The sequence below is a fragment of the Lontra canadensis genome, unplaced genomic scaffold (genome assembly GCF_010015895.1).
Source record: "Lontra canadensis isolate GAN:19392208 unplaced genomic scaffold, GSC_riverotter_1.0 scaffold121, whole genome shotgun sequence".
NCBI lineage: Eukaryota > Metazoa > Chordata > Mammalia > Carnivora > Mustelidae > Lontra > Lontra canadensis.
In genome coordinates, this window is record NW_022631115.1 from 3,370,756 (window position 1) to 3,389,067 (window position 18,312).

General features: G+C 35.9%; 1 protein-coding gene across 4 annotated transcripts in view; it reads left to right on the top strand.

Annotated features, from left to right (window-relative positions):
* The window catches only part of SNTG1 (syntrophin gamma 1), an 890,620-nt gene that overhangs the window by 527,605 nt on the left and 344,703 nt on the right, over nt 1-18,312 (top strand). For all 4 annotated transcript variants that reach the window (XM_032841184.1, XM_032841181.1, XM_032841185.1 and 1 more), the window contains 2 exons: nt 4,150-4,203; nt 12,927-13,061. In XM_032841184.1, coding sequence (XP_032697075.1) covers nt 4,177-4,203; nt 12,927-13,061 — 162 coding nt within the window. In that variant the 5' untranslated portion in view covers nt 4,150-4,176. The remainder of the gene's footprint in view (nt 1-4,149; nt 4,204-12,926; nt 13,062-18,312) is intronic.

Sequence of the window (18,312 nt, forward strand, 5' to 3'; positions counted from 1 at the left end):
TCAGTGCTGATATTTTATATATTTCTATAGCTATATTAGTGTTTTCTTTCATGGTTGAGGTAGAGTCACTGGTGCCTTTAATCAGATTCGAGAACAAATTCTGGAAATCCCAGAACCAATTCAGAAAACGCCTTCTTAAGGTTCTATTCCTCTAAAACCACTCTTGGTTCCAAAATCGGTATCAGGCAGTATTCTCCAAAGAAACAATCACTTTGCATGTATGCACATAAACATATACATATACATAAACATAAATATTTATGTATGCATATGGAAACACACACATATATGTATGGAGAGAGAAACAGAGACAGAGAGGGAAACTTTAAGGCATTGGATATAATTGTGGTAGCAAAGCCTTCTTACCGATTGGATGAGGCTAATGCACATTATTGAGAATAGTCTCCAATACTTAATGTAAGTCAACTGTAGGTGTTATCCACATTTACAAAGGTTTTTCAAAGCCGAACCTAGATCAGAGTTTGACTGAGTAACTAGGGACTATAGCATAGTCAACCTGACACATAAAGTTAACCATTACAAATACTAAGCCTTTATTTTATTCTAGAATCTGGAGGTTGGCTGTAGGTCAGTCTATTTAGTCAGGGATGTGAGAGTGACTCTGCTTTACCCTATGTTCTGTGGGTCGTTTAAAAAAGTTTTGGTTTACATATGTCATTCTTTGCTCAGGCCAAGTGTATGGCAGCTTCTCAAGATGCAAGAAGTGCAAGAGAGCAGTGGGAACATGCAAGGCCATTTAAGAAATCAACAAAATTGGCAGGAGCAAGTCACGTGGTCAAGTCTAAAGTCAATGTATGGAGAAAATACTCCCTCCATGATAAATTTATGGCATGGAAGTGGGTGCCAAGAGAGATAGAGAATCTGGGTCAATCATTCAATTTTCTACAGGTGTTTACATATTTTAGCTTATGGTTAATTACAGCCTTGACGTCTTTCATTGCATCTGCAGAGAATCAAAAGTTATCAATATAACCTTCACTCAAATGGTAGTGTTCATCTAAAAGATATTCCTTTGCTATGGTGTTTTATTTTTCGAGCCTATTTTTGTTACTAACTCAGATATATTAATACTGACATATTGTCATTTACTAAAAGCTTCCCCCAAATATGAATAATTTATTTCTGACATCATATACTGTCAGAAAAATAGAAACATAAATAAATATATATATATAGTTATATTTATATAAATATAAATGGAAATAGGCTAAAAGGATCAGATAGAATTATATCTTTGTTTTCTTTGGGAAGAACACGTGGAAGTTTAGTGTAATTTTGCCTGGATAAATGTTACTGGGTACATCCTTACAACATGGGCTTTCCATATATATGTATACTTCCTTGCTCTATCAGCTGACCTTGCTCTATCAGGATCTAAGTAAGGGGTTGAGTAAATAAATTAATTAATTAATTAAATGGGGGAAGAACAGGCACATCTTCTTTCCAATGTAATTTCAAATAATTCATGCAGACACTTCACCCTCAAGGAAACAAAGTATAACTTCCCACTCCATAAGTGTGAGCTGCTCATAGTGACTTCTAACCAAAGAGCAAAGTGTGGAGAGAGGGGAAAAGAGTAACTTACCAATGGGGAAACCTGATAAATAATATCCTAGTCATGTGGTTACAGTCAGCCTCCACAGTGATAAGTCCTGTTGACAGGTGGACCACTGATACAATGTGGTTAAATGATTCCAATGTCTGTGGTATCCTCCCTAAATCTCTAGCTCTAGTATAATCATGAGAAAAACAGCAGAATAATCCCAATGTAAATACTTTCTACAAATTACTGATTAGTACTCCTGAAAACTGTCACACTCATTTTAAAGAAACAAAGTCTGAGAAACAGTCATAGCCATAAAGAGCCGGAGACATGGTGATTAAATATAATGTGCTGTCCTGGACCCTAGAGCAGAAAAAGGACAGTAGAAAAAAAAAATGGAATCAAGTATGGATTTAATAATAATATGATAGTATTGATCCATCAACTTTAACAAATGTGCATACAAATGTAAGATGTTAATAATAGGGGTAAAAGGAATGTGGGGTATATGGGAACACTTTGTGTTATTTTCACAATATTTATGTAAATCTAAAGCTGTTCTAATATAAAAGTTTATACAGAAAAGTCTCAAAATTTTTAAATAAAGGAACTGAACAGCTTTTACTCCAATTTTTAAATTTATAATCATTGAACATAGTTTTATTATAGTATGCAATTTATTCTTACCTAGTAACTTACTTGTTTCAAATCTCATGATAATATTTTTCTGAATAAGCATTGAAATCAATACCTAATATGTTGATGAAAGGTAATGGAAGATTCAAGAAAAAGAAGGAAAATGTTAAAAATAGCAGAGGTGAAGGCATTTAAGACATCTTAAAATGTATGAACTAATATTCAGCATATGAAACTAAACATGAGCTTATGTTTAGACAGATGGTTAAATAACCCCATGTTTATTTATCTAGTTGCTTTTTAGTAGCAGGAAATTGGTTATAGATAGATAGACCATGTTTTTATATAATTAATAAATAGTGAAATTCTACTTTTATAGTAAAGGCATAACTTTATATCAAAGTTGGGGATAAGCAGATATTTATAGTTTTTTTTCAACAGTTTTAAGGGCAATTCTGAAAAATGATTGTTAAAACTAACAACCAATTTCTCATGGCTATCAAAAATTTAAGTAATTTAAATAGAGAGGGAGACAAACCATAAGAGACTCTAAGATAGAGAGCAAATTGAAGATTGATGGGGGGAAGTGCGTGGGAGAAGGGCTAAATGGAGGGTGATGGAGATGAAGGAGGGTACCTGTGATGAGCACTGGGCATTGTATGTAAGTGATGAATCACTAAATTCTACTCCTGAAACCAATATTACACTGTATGTTAACTAGCTAGAATTTAAATAATTGAAAAAAGAGATTACCATCAAAAAATAATCTAAAAAGAAAAAAGATTAAGTAATTTATATCATCAAATTATGATGTTTATCATCAAATTGCCTTTTATTTGTAAATAATTTGTTGCTACCTAGCTTCACTATAATCAGACTGCTTGTGCCTTCCAGGTCCACAACCCTTAAAACTTATTTAGGGAAAATACTCAATATATAATGCAATATGTTCAGCTGACTATTGAAAACAGTCAGTCTCTTTTCTTTCAGGGTCAATAGCAATGATCCAGTGACAGCATAAGTGAACTCCCTGCTCTATTTCACCCACACTTACTAAAAAGAACAAAATAATTTACTGTAATAAATTATTAAATAATTTACTGTTCCAAAGACTGAGAGGAGGATTAATTTTGAGGAGTCCAGTCTTTTACTGTGGAGTTCACCATACATTTCACTTAAAAGTCTCATTTACCTAAACTATATTATATTTTGGCTCTGCGTTTTTTCCATAGTGTCCGGGTGTTAAATTTCTATGACCTCTCTTGGTTTTATTATCATATAACCAAAATAAAATTATCTAAAAGCATTAAAAATATGCATTTTATATGCATTTGTGCATGTTCACCATTTACATATTATAATGACCACAAAATAAATCTGTGTTAATATTTCATACATTGATTTATCTTAATTTATTCACTCTGATAAATAGCTTGTTTCCTTACATCATACTGTTTGTGAATAAAATTTTGTTTCAGAGAGAATTATTCATGCATGCAGCTTTTTAATTAAAAAGAGAAAGATTAGTCAACCTTTTTTCAAGAGATAACCACATGAAAGGCAACTTTTAATTACTCCTTTGAAGTTTCTTTCCCAGTTGCAAACTCAGGTTTCAAAATGAAAGCTGGGAATGCACAGAACACTTGAGAGAAGAGGTTTATCCTGTCTCAGATCCTGTCTGAATGCTCACTGGAGTGGAGAGGTGCATAGAAATGCACAGTCTGGGTCACACTGAGCCATTTACGATGCACAAGGGCGGGAGTTAAGACTTCTTTCTTTACCTTCTGCTCTTTTCATTGTACTCAGGGAATTCTTGTCCCTTACAGGTGGCCATAAACAGTTTGCCCAGAGTATCTGCTCCATAATTGCTTATGCTTTCCTTTATTAGCTTTTTCCACTCTTACACTCAATGCTGTGCTTTATGGCTTACCATTTCTCTGTCTTTTCAGACGACATCCTTTGAGGTGCCGTAGCACATGGATTTCAGGACTGCCTGTGAAGAGGTATGTTACATGGCTTTCTGCTTTTTGAATAAGGGAAACCTGTTATAAATGGGACACACTTAGCCCTCTTTTATATAAGCGGAACACTGCTTTTGGTGGAGGGATGGGTGACAGGTCCATTTCAAGTCCAAGGTACGGTCTGTTTCTGCAAGTCTAAAAAAGCCAGATTGCCTGGGGAAGCTCGGATTTTCACTCTTCCTTAAGAATACTGAAGCATATTTGATGTGATTAAATTGCCCTTCTCCATAAACTATGCACTCACTACATGATTTCAGGTAGTAGAAGTGTTGGAAGTAATTCTTTTCACATAAATGGTTATAAATTAGAAGATATTGATGTCCTTTTCAGCACTAAAATTCTATGATTTTATGATTCCAGTATTATTTAAGTATTTCAGTATTTTTTAAGTATATCACACATAGCAATTCAGATTCTCTGTAGAGCTGTCTTCACACTTGGTGTGAATTAAAGTCATACATTGCTCTTTCAAGGATTTTAAAGGCCATTCAAGTGTGTAGTCAGTAGTGCACGGAGTTAGGCCCCAGGGATATAACCATTCTATCTTAGGAAAAAACACTATTTTACTAAACATGCAACATTCAAAGCATTCTTTCATTCTTCAGGCCGAATGCAGTCACTCATAGGTTAAAATGTTCCATATTTGCTTAAAAGGTTTAAAATATTTTTATTGTATATATAGATACCCCAAGAAAAACAACCATGACTAGATTACCTATGATACAGTTAAAAACAAACCAAGAAACACTTGTTATTAACATTTGTGAAGATTGTTCTTTTTTTTTTTTTTTTAGATTTTATTTATTTATTTGACAGATAGATCACAAGCAGGCAGAGAAGTAGGCAGAGAGAGGAAGGGAAGCAGGCTCCCCGCTGAGCAGAGAGCCCCATGCGGGGCTCGATCCCAGGATCCTGGGATCATGACCTGAGCTGAAGGCAGAGGCTTTAACCCACTGAGCCACCCAGGTGCCCCAGATTGTTCTTTTAATGAGATGTCAAGTGTTGTTTCTTGCAAAAATATCTACTTTTAAAAAGTATTTGTCACAGTTGTTTCAAAGTTTAGAACAGAAGATCTTTCACAAAGTTAGTAAATAGTTTATATATTTTTTTTAAACATTTAGTCATTTGAGAGAGTGTGCACACGTGGGCATATGTGCACCCAAGGCCAGAGGTGTGGGGGCAGAGGGAGAAAATCTCAAGCTGACACCTGGTTGAGCTTGGAGCCTGATGTGAGACTGATCTCACCACCCATGAGATCAAAACCTCAGCCTAAGCCAGGAGTCATTTGTTTTAACTGACTGAGCTACCCAGGCACCCTGCTGTTATATTTTTAATACTTAAGCTCAAGCTTTTTGTTTTCCAAAAGATTTTCTCTATGCTAACACTTTTCAAAGTATTTTATAGTTATTTATTTACAGATCTCTCTTACATGCTACACTAAATACAATAATGACAGTGTAAAATTTATTCATCCTTTTAACTCAGCACCTATCAGTTCATACTTTTTAAAAATAATTTAATGCTTTAGAAACTTAAATTTAAACATACATTTTAATTCTGTGTCATTTCTAGTGTTAAATACACAGTCTCATACTCTTAATTTTGGATGTAGTAAGTCTATTTCCATCACTGTGTTTGTTACCTTATGTTTTGGGTAGTAAAACACTCATCGTATGGATATTTGCATGAATGAAATACAAACGAAAAACTTACAGAGAGTCATGAGATCCTCAAAGACAGGATAGTGACCAAATATTATTTTAACACTTGGTTTACCTTGGACTCCAGAGACTGACTTAAGATTGATTTTTCCAACTTTTTTAAAACAAAATTTTTTGATTAATTGATTTGAATATATATATATATCAAGTATTATTTAAGGTTCAGATTTATTTTATTTTACAATGATAATATTGCTGTGATCATCTTACTATTGCTTTCTGTAGACAGAAGTTCTTGTTCTCTTGCAATGAGTCCTTTGATAATTTCCACCATTTTAGACTGTCCCCAGGGTGGAGTTAAGCTGTCTCAGAACTGCTCAGCAGCAGCAGCCATGTGTCTTCCACACACTGGCTGGGTTGGCAGGAGTACAGAGCTATGAGATACTCTGAAGATGATCAAATCCCCCTGTAGATGGATCAAAGTCAATGAGTGCAACTGAAATGTACAGTCTTAGAACATTTAAGTGGACAGAAACCATAAAGATAATTTAGTTAACTGTCTCACTTCGCAGGTGTAGAAATTGATCAGTTTTATGAAATGCTAAGTCCCATTTAATTAATTAGTTAAAAGCAAAACCATAATGTGTAGCTTGGAACTCTTTAAGTTTGATCCTGTTTCTAAATTATGTTGCTGGAAATTATAACATAGTCAATTATAACATTATAACATAGTCAAATATAGGTTGAATAAAAGTTGTTTTCTCTTGACTGCTAAGATATTAAAGATGTAAATCTGATATCCACATCATTGGACAGATCTAATTGATTATAACCATGCACATACCAGGAAGTCTCTTCATTGAAAGGAAAGGGAAGTATGTCTAGTTCCATATAAAATATCTTAATTTTCTAGTACAAATCCTTTGTAAAAGAAAGGTTTATTAATTAAGAGTTTCTCCCCTTAAAAAGAAAATGTTGCAATACTTTTAAGGAATTGGAATTTAGAAGTCTGATAAAATGTAAAAATAAAGGTAGAGAATATAATTGGGACAACACAAAATTCACAGTTTGGAAGAAAAAGTGCATGTTATGGGCAGGCATAATTACTGATTCTCTTACTTTTAAAAGTGTCATCAAAATCATAATGTGTTAGGGGCGCTGTGTAGCTCAGTTGGTTAAGTGTCTGCCTTTGACTCAGCTCATGATCCCAGGGTCCTAGGATTGAGCCCTGCGTCAGGCTCCCTGCTGATTGGGGTGTCTGCTTCTCTCTCCCACTGCCCTTCCTCCTCCTACTCTTTCTGGTGCTCTCTCTCTCTCAAGTAGATAAATATAAATCTTTAAAAAAATAAAATAACAATGTGTTCAAGAAGTAATTATGCTATCTTTAGTGTAGGTATTCCTCTTACTTCATTTTCCTCATATTTCATTCCTCATATTAATTTTCATCTATATTCCTTAAATATTATTCACATCTCTGTGTTGACCATGAAAATACATATTTTCTGTAACATATATTTAATAATTTATAATTCATTTACATATATAATTTAACTTAGTCCTTCACATAGTAAGAGAATTTGTGACTATGATTCAATCAACAAATATTGAAACAAAGATTACTCTAAAAAACACTGTACTAGGTCCTACATATTAATAGTCCACAATGATAAAAATGGTGTTAACTTATTGTTAAAATCTTCTTGTGATAGCAATGTATGTGATGAGGTTAAATACTGTGATATTATTGAAGTCTCTACATGTGATGCCTAAATACAATTCTGCTTAATTGTTAGGTGAAGATATTTATTCAGTAAAAACCCCGAGTTCAAAAAAGGAAACACTTGTTTGGATGGAGTGGTCTTGGAAAGCCTCAGGGTGAAGTGAGTCATGTACCAGGACTTGACAAATGACTGGCATTTAGCCAAGGAGATCTTGACTGGAAGTAATCCTGGAAGGGAGTACAAAATGCAGTTGGAGGCAGATGGCATCAAATGGCATTTAGTGCAATATTGCAATAATATGGTAGGGTATAAGAAATTACACAACACTTAAAACTATAAGTTTACAGAACAAATTAAGTTATATTTGGCAAGCAAAATATGGAAATATCAAGGATACCTATAAAACTATGTGCAGGACATATATGGTCTCTGTACCCTTGTAGTTTGTAGTTTTTATGTTTGATATTACAAGTTTTATATTTCAAGATTAAAGAAACATAGATTTTAAAGTTTCATGAAAGTGGTGTTTCCTGGATGGCTCAGTAGGTTGAGTGTCTGACTCTTGATTTTGGCTCAGGTCATGATGTTGGGCTCTGTGCACAATGCAGAGTCTGGTTGAGATTCTCTCTCTCCCTCTCTCTGCCCTTCCCCATGCTCACACATTCCAAATAAATAAATAAGTAATAAATAAATAAAATCTCTAAAAAAAAATGTTTCATGAAAGCGCATGTTCTTTCAAAGCCTAGAACCTAAAGAGGCCTTAACTTTTTAAGATTTATTTATTTGAGAGAGAGAGAGAGATTGAGAGAATGAGTGGGAGGAGGGACTGAGGGAGAAGCAGACTCCCTGTGGAGCAGAGAGCCTGAGGTGGGACCCTAATCCCAGGACCCTGGGATCATGACCTGAGCTGAAGGAAGACACTTAATTGACTGAGCCACATAGGTGCCCAAAGAAACCTTAACTTCTAAGTATGAAAGGAATCATAGCCAAGTTTTTAAAGTTCCAAGGTTTAAGCTAAGCCTAAATTCTTGTTAAGTTTAACTGTGAGGTCTGTTTGTTTAAAACAGAGTGAATTCATGTGAATTCATAAACACACTTCATTGATTTACAGAAAGCTAGTTGATGACTAGATTTTTAAAAAAGTATTGTCTGTTAAATAATTAAGATGCATGGCCTTTTAATAGTCCTCTAAATAAACAATGTGGATTTTGTAAAATCCCCATGCAATATAGTATCATATATCAGGCACAGGAAAACATTTGAATCTATATCATTTTTTATGAACCATCCCTTTAAAATTTCAAGTTTTATGTATGTTTCATAATTTGCATAATATATTGTATACGTCTACATAGAGCACATACCTTTCTTTACTCATGTGCAATGTGTACACAGTCCACAAAGTTTGAAGACAAATGATTCTTATGTTAATAAAGAAACAGACAGGTACAGGATCTAAGTTTATAGTAAAATGTGCAGCCAATACTTATTTAGGTGATTTTTTATTGTTCCGCAGTCTGGGTGCATGGATGTGATGACTGCAGCCAGACTCTTTTAGGTTATGCTATTCTAGTGGCCGCTCTCGCAGTCTTGGTTCCCATTTTTAGCCTTAAGCAATCTATGGAGGATGAGGCTATGCAGATTAAGCCTCTCCCCATATGAGACAGTGTTTTATGCATCCTCGGTTGCTTTCCTTTGATGGATAAATCATCTGGTCAGAGTGGTCTCGCTCACTTTACCCCCAGTGGTCATTGTTTGATACAGAAAAATACAGTTGGTTCAAGATGATGACCTTCTCACAACTGTTTGTACTCCCAAAGGAGATTCTTGTTGACTGAAGTGCTGTCTCCTGGTGAGAGACACCAGTGGCCATATCACTGTTTACAGGAGGATTGGGCGGAAGCATCCCTCAAATAATCTGTGCATGAGTGAAACCAGAGCAGGTGGTTAAGAGCACAGAATCAGGAGCCAGCAGTCTGGGTTCAGATCCTGACTTCCATTTGTCTCTGCTCCTCTGCTCCTTTCCTATCTATGAAAGTGGGTGCACTGGGTTGTTAGGAGGAACAAATGAAATAGTATTTCTGGAAACACAGTAAACTTTACACAAGTGGTTATTAAACAACAAATAACAATATGACTACATTCAGAACTGCTGTTCTGAATCAGAAGATTTCCCAGAAATGGGTTTTACCTATTTTTTAATCTACTGTACCAGTTCTGACTCTAATGCAGTTATTTATCAGCTCTCAACATCTTCTGCTCAAGGCTTATATATCTGTTAACAAAAAGTATGTTGTATCTTTCCCAATTCCTATCCATCTCCTTTTCGAAGAAATATATTTATAAAACATAAATCACTGTTCAGACTTCTCCAAGGCATCTCTAATACCTTTAAACTCCTGGAATATCACGTAAGGGCCTTGACCTTCCTCCTCTTCACCTGGCACCTCTTCTCCCTTGGCCTCTGCTGGATTATGCAGACGTAGCACTGGGATGCATTCTCATGCCTCTCTCTTCTTGAATCATGTCAGCTACCCAGTCTCATACTTTCATAATTTTATTCATTTTCCCTCTTGAATAAAATAACTTTTGCCTCCTCTAATTATTTCCTCAATTTATTAAGATGACCGTACATTTTTTTTATCTAGAAAACCTTCTTTAACACCTCCCTTCCTCAAAAATATTTAACTCTTCTCTTCATGTTGCTCCCACATCTTATACCACATTGCAGCTTATGCATGTATGTATATTATATAAATAAGAACGCTCTGAGGTCAGAGACGATTGTCTGATTCATGTCTGAATTATTTGTAAATTATTTGCAAAATTGATGTATGTATGGGATTTAAATGTTTTCATGTACATAGCTGAATTTTTATAACATATATGTAAAATCTATAACCCCTAAAGAACGAATTTAAGTTCAATTTGTTTTAAGCTTCATTAGTGCTGTTTTCTGTTTTCTTCAAACAGCTATTTATGTGTGTGTGTGTGTGTGTGTGTGTGTGTGTGTGTGTGTGTATTCATTTTAACAAAAGCTACTTCATTGTTTGTTCTCTTTAATTCTGTCTTTTCAGGACCCATATGTGAGCTCAAAGTCTATATATTCTGTTTTGCAGATAACTGTCTAATAATTAGGGGACATTTTATACATTATTTGAGTGAATGGAGCTTTGACCACATCAGATGTAACGAGAGAAGTCTCATAGCTATATTTTTGTCCCTCAAACTTTCCCTGGATGATCTTTGATATCTCTTTGATGTGTAACAATAATGTATTTATGGGCTCTCAGGGAAAACCCCTCTTTCATCCTCACGTTAAGACAGAGCATTATTTGTCATTGCCAGCTATTCCATTACACTTCTGGGAGAAAATTGGCCTGACTATACTGTGCATTAAAACATCAGCAAATGCGCTCAATTATGTTCACTTGGCTTTGATATTATTTTATACCCTCCTCTTCCCCATGCTACCTCAGAGAGTCCTGATGTTGGCTCCCAGCCAAGATCACGTTGTAAGCATGAAAGACGTTTCTCTGTGAAAATGTAGAAAATTATGTTCTATATTAAGGAAAATTTCATTTGCCTTTGCTGAAATATTTTTGTCCTCTAGACGTATCCACTTGAGTTATGCTCTAGAATAGATTAATCGACACAATTTAGTGAGTGCCTGCTGTGCGCCAGTCTCGTAAAGGAGGAAAGAACACCATCCTTGCTCTTGGAAAAGACTTGTTTTTTTCTTAAAAGATATCATAACACTTATGAAATAATTACAGACTAATATAAGCCCATAGTGATAAAGGGTATGATGGTATGTATTAGCATATGGGGATAAAGCTATTTACAGAAGGAATTATCTTTAGCAGCATCAGTATCTAAGTATGTTCCCATTTACATTATGAAACATTCTTTTAAAGAAACAAACTCCTAGCAATCCATATGTAGATTTATATTCTAAGAGAAAACCTGGTATTATTGCCTAGAATTTTATGCTCATTAATACTAAGGATAAATACATATTTCTATAAACTTATCCTTTATCTGAATTAAGAATGGCTTAATAATTATTAGATGAAAATACAATTGCCAAAGTGGTCATTGTTCCTATTGACTTTCTGGTGCAGAATGACAGCCAGTGATTATTTTCTGTCTAAAAAAAAATTTCCTTTTGTATTTCTGACAAATGAGAAACTTAAGTGCTCTTGCTAGGGAGCATATTTCTTTCTTTTTTTTTTTAATTTTTTTCCTTTCATTGTTGCAAAATTCATTGTTTATGCACCACACCCAGTGCTCCATGCAATACGTGCCCTCCTTAATACCCACCCCCAAGCTCACCCAACCCCCAACTCCCCTCGCCTCCAGAACCCTCAGTTTCTTTCTCAGAGTCCACAGTTTGTCATGGTTTGTCAGCATATTTCTATTTATCTGGGTGAATATTATATACTTTCAGGAGTGATGGGATTTGTGGGTTTCTTCGGTGATTACTGAAGTGATTACTGGTGGAAGGCTATCTAGTGCAAGTTCAGCAGTCTTCACAGGCTATTTTTATAATTCCCCCAAACATATGTGAAGCAAAACAATGGCTTGGGAATCACAGATTTGGGGTCCTAAGCCAGGCTCTGTTTTTAATTAATTGTACTAATTTAAGCAATTCACTTCTCCCCTTTATCCTCATTTTCTTATCTGTACTGTGTGTGTGTGTGTGTGTGTGTGTGTGTGTGTTGGCAAATAGGAATGATGAAATTGTGGAGGATAGAAATGATGTTAAGTAAGTATGGTTTCAGTTTCAAAATTCTATGATAGAGGCAGAATGTAGATTAGTGGTTGTGTGGGGCTGGGGAGGGCTAGGGTGATGCACGCAATAGGTTTCCTTTTAGAGTTTTGAAAATGTTCTAAAATTGATTATAATGATGCTTATACAACTTTGTATGAAAAACCGTTGTCTTATAGATCTTAAGGGGTTAAATTATATAGAATGTGAATTATATCTCAATAAATCTCTTATCAAAAATTTTATATTTAGATAATATGTATTAAACAAAACTTTGATTATTTCTCAAATCTAGTATAAAAACATACTCCTCATTCTCCTAATCTTAGTGGGTTTTCTAACAAATCTCCATTACCTGAGGTCTACTTCACATGAAATGGTTAACCTTGTCTCTGCTCCTATATTAAGTATTATGTTCCAGATTTATCAGAGTGCATTTTCCTTAGCTCTCAAATGCTATTCATCATGTTTTGCTGTGAATAGCCCATAAAATTATATTCTATAACCTAAGTAAAATTTTTTTCCTCTGTTTTGTTCTTTTCTTGCCTGAAGACAAAGACAGGGATTTGTTTGCTGCAGGATGGTAATCAGGAGCCTTTCAAAGTCCGGCTGCACCTAGCCAAAGATATTTTGATGATCCAGGAACAGGATGTGATATGTGTGTCTGGTGAGCCTTTCTATTCTGGTGTAAGTAGCTTTCCTTCTGTTGAACTCTTTTTTTTTTTTTTTTTTTGTTAATAAAAATGCTTATTCACAGAAAGTTCATAATATAATATTCTTTTACTTTCAGAGCATAGTCAATCCTCCTGCATGTAATTTTTGTTGACATTATTAAGTAAGCAATGTCCTTGTATAAGTACCAAACCTAGGTCCACAGCCACCTATCAGGGCTCATCCCTACACATTAGGGCATCCCATTGACTCCCAGTTGTTAAGTGGCTGCAGTAATACTTGTATAATCTGATCTTGAGAAAGTGCATTCTACCTTTTCATACAGAGGACTATCTGAGGACAGTGCACAATAGTTTTTCCTGCCCCAGTCTTACCTTGCATCACATTGGACTTTTGGAGGTGGCACAAACGTGGAGCCCAGTGATTTGCATTTGGGAAGCGTGAGACTTTAGGTGGCAATCACTGGACTCAATATCAATGCTTTTCCCCAGGAGATTGTGCATGAATGATTCCCTGATAGAATTATGCTCAAGTGTCATAGCAAGTTCTGTCTAATGCTCTAAATGGTTGGCATATTACCCTGCTGCTAATCCTGCCTCAGAAAGAGCCATAAATTATCAGTCAAAACTCATTGATCTGCTCACGAGCACTGAAGTACAGCTGTGGAAGACATCTTTAGGTGAAATTAGATTATATTGGACAAAACAACTTTAGCATTAAAGAGGACAACTTTTAGAGTTCATCATTTATTATGTAAACATTAAAGACATTATTTTAACAGTGTTGCCAAATATGATCTCAGAAGAAATTACAGCAAGTAACAAACAGCCTGCTTCCTGGATTCCCCAGACATCTATAGCTATTTAGCACAAAGATTTAATTTGTAGCTTATTAACAGACTTACCTTGGAGTATTTTGTTGGTGGTGAATAATGCTGAACTTGAGTTTCCACCTCACTTCTCACCAACATCCTATGGGAGTCACACCAGGTCCTAAATCAATAGGCCCTTGCTAACTAAAGATAATGGACATTTTGCAGACTGTTAACTCTTCTTTTGTCACAGACGATTTAAATCATCCTGAATCATGGGTCTGGCTGTCAAAGCTGATTAAATTGTTCTTATGGAGTCCCCATTCTTCCTTTTAGTTAATAAAAGAATAGCAGTCAATGGTTGATTTCTCCTTCCCTCCCTCTTTCTTCCCTCTTTTCTTTCATCTTTCTTTCTTTCTTTCTTTCTTTCTTTCTTACCTTCCTTCTTTCCTTCCTTCCTTCACTTCTTTCACTTTTTCCTTTTTACCTTCCTTCCTTTCCTTTAACTCCTTCCCCTCCTTCTCTCCCCCACCTCTCTCTCTTTAGTGAATCAATATGATTAATATAACTCTCTGGAGTGAATATTTTACACAAATTCTACATCAGTAAGGTGTTGTAATTGGTAAAATTCGGTCTATTAATACTGAAATAATGTTACTGATTTTAAACTATACAGTAAAAATGGTTAATACACAAAAATGTAATCTGTTGTTTCAAAAGAATGCTGGGAAGAACTTGACAGATTTAAGACAGAATTAATGCTGGGAAGAACTTGACAGAATTAAGGCAAGAAGAACACTGGGAAGAACTTGACAGAAATATCCTATGATAATGTCAACAAATGCAAAAAAAAAAATTGACAAAATTTGACAGTCATTCATAAGAAACACTTTCAACAAAGTCTGGATAGGATGGAACTTCCTTAATTGAATAAACCCTAAAGAATAATTCTCACTAACCTTATAGTTTCTGAGTTGTAAGCAAGTCAAGGATCATCACTTGCTTTATTTTTACTCAGTATAGTTTTGGTTATACAGTAAGTTGGGAAATGGATATAAATGGCATAACAATTGAAAAAGAAGAAGTAAGGGACGCCTAGGTGGCTCAGTTGGTTAAGCGACTGCCTCCGCCTGAGGTCATGATCCTGGAGTCCTGGGATCGAGTCCTGCATTGGGTTTCTCCCTCTGACCTCTCTCCTCTCATGCTCTCTCTCTCTCTCTCTCTCTCAAATAAATAAATAAAATCTTTAAAAAAAAAGAAAAAGAAGAGGTAAATAGCTCTATTTTAGATGTCAAGATGATGTATGTAGAAACCCCTAAGAAATCTACAAAAAATAGAATAACATACAAATTCATCAAGATTGCTGGAAATAAGGATGATGTCCAAAGTTAATTGTACTTACATAATTTGTAACAAACAAAATAAAAGTGAAATCCACGATACATCAAAGGAATAATACACTCTGAAATAAAATTAACAAAATATGTACAAAGTTTTAACCTTGAAAACTATAGAACTGTGATAAATGAAATGAAAATAAACAAGTAAATGGAGAAATGTAACATGGTCATTAATTAAAGACTAAATATTGTTACATTTTCAAATCTTCCTAAGCACCCAACATCAATTAAAATCCCCAAAATGTTTTTGTAGATTATGACAAGTTGATTCTAAGATTTACATGGAAATACAGACTCAGTACAGGCCAAAAATGTCCCATCCCCTCAGCCCAAAAATGTCCCATCCCCTCAGCCCTTGACAACCTCTATTCTACTTTCTATGTATTCATCCTTTTGTGTCTGGTTTATTTTATTTAGTGTAATTCTTCAAGGTTCACCCATCTTGTAGCACGTATCAGAATTTCCTTCGTATATAAGATTGAATAATATTCTTTCTGCATGTATATACCATATTTTGTTTATCTTACCTATCTATCCAATAGTGTACATTTGGGTTGTTTTCTCTTTTTGGCCCTTTGGAATAAGGCTGATATGAACATGGGAGCACAGATGTCTGAGTCATTGTTTTTCATTCTTTTCTGTATGTTACCAGAAATAGAATTGCTGGATGAAATGGTAATTCTGTGACTTTTGTTTTGTTTTGTTTTGTTTTGTTTAATCTCATATCAGGTATGTGATTTGCAAATTTTCTCCCAACTTATGGGTTGCCTTGTTACCCTGTTGTTTCCTTTGATGCACAGAGATTTTAATTTTTATGAAGTTCAGTTTGTCTACTTTTCTTTTGTTGACTATACTTGTGTTATACCTAAGAAATCATTGCCAGATCCAATGTCATGAAGATTTCCCCTTCTATTTTCTTCTAAGAGTTCTTAGTTTCAATTCTTACATGTACATCATGTACACTGATTCATTTTGAATTAATTTTTACATATGGTGTTATGTCCAGCTTCATTGTTTTGCTGGTGGGTATCCAGTTTTTCTGATACCATTGTATCTTTGTACCCTTGTCAGAAATCATTTGACCATATAAACAAGGTTTTATTTCCAAGCTCTCTATCTGTAGCATTGGTCTGTCTGTCTGTTTTTATGTCAATACCATACTGTTTTGATTACCTTAGCTTTGTGGTAAGTGTTGAAACCAGTAAACATATGGAGGGAGGAAGGGCAAGATGACAGAGAAGTAGGAGACCTTGTTTCAACTGGTCCCCTAAAGTGAGCTAAATATCTACCAGAACACTCTGAACACCCATGAAATCAGCCTGAGATGTAAGGTTATACACCTCTGGATCTCTATGGGGGCAGAAGAATATCAGTGGTAGGGTAAAGCAGATTGGGAGCACTCAGACTGATATGGAAGGATAAACAGAAGGGAGAGGGAGCCACCAGAAGTGACCCACTGGAAAGTAATAGCCCAACACAAAAGTACGCTGCGCTGGGAGACCAGCATTAACTTGGAGTCTGGTTAAAAGCACTCAAAAAGAACAAAGGGACAACTGGTGGAATCAGGCAGCATGGGCAAGGCCCTAAGCCCATGGTGCCAGGGCATTCACAGCCAGCACCCACGCATGCCTGAGACAGCCCGGTAGTAGTTCCAGTTGGTGGTCCCTGAGCCTGTGGCTTTCCACTACTTGCACCAACACTTGGGCTGGGCACACTCTGGCCCATAGCTGAGAAAGCCCAGCACAGGCTCCTACCAGAGATCCCTGGGCCTGCAGCCTTCTGTGACCTGTGCCACAGCTGCTGAATATGAGCACACCTGGTGTGGACCTGGACTCCAGACAGCAGTCCTGTCAATGGCAGCCACAGGAATTGGGCTCCTGGGACCAATATTGCTCATGGTTTTAGTGCCATAGGGGTGCAGAGACAAGCGGGGGCCTCGGGCAATCACTGAGATGGTGGCTGCAGATGCGCAATGCCTGTAGGATTTTGCAGTGTTCATCAGAGTTTGCAGAAGAGGAGACTGTGTATTCTGGACCATCAAGAGGGGAAGCAGACTGAGGCTTCTCTCTGAGGCAGAAGACTGGGTGTAGAAAGTTTACTTTGCACTAACCCTCCAAAAAGCCACAAAAAGCCACCAAAGAACAAAAACCCTCCATAGAACAAAAGCTGGAAAAACCAGTTTCCATAGAGCCCAATCCCTTGATATGGGGCAGGGTGACTCAGTCCAAGTGAGAGTGACTGAAAAACAACACGACAGGTCCCTCCCCCAGAAGATAAGCCAGAAGAACAAGATGACAACAACCACAGGGTCTCAATAAAACTATAAAATACCAACATCAGGGGAAAACGATATATTAAGTCCCTGGTGCACCTTGCCTGGATCGTGTTTGATATATTCAGCTACACATCCCCTCAACCAACTCTCACCAAAATGACTAGGAGGATGAAATGACAGGACCCATCCATATGATGTCTATAAGAGACCCATTTAGAACCTAAAGATATATCCAGACTGAAAGTGAAGGGATAGAGAAGCATCTTTCATGCCAATGGACCTCAAAAGAAAGCTGGAATAACAATTCTCATATTAGATAAATTAGATTTTAAGTTAAAGACTATAGTAAGAGATACAGAAGGACACTACATCATTCTTAAAGGGTCTATCCACCAAGAAGATCTAACAATTGCAAATATTTCTGCCCTCAATAGGGGAGCAGCCAACTACATAAACCAACGGTTAATAAAAATAAATAGTCATGTTGACATGAATACATTGATAGTAGGGGATCTTAACATGCCACTCTCAGTAATAGATCTTCTAAGCAGAAAATCAACAAAGAAACAAAAGCTTTGAATGACACATTGGACTAGATGGACCTCATAGATATTCACAGAACATTCCACCATAAAACAACAGAATACTCATTCTTCTCGAGCAAACGTGGAACTTTCTCCAGAATAGTCCACATACCGGGTCACAAATCAGGGCTGAACCAATACCAAAGAATGAGATTATTCCCTGCATATTCTCAGACTAAAATGCTTTGAAACTGGA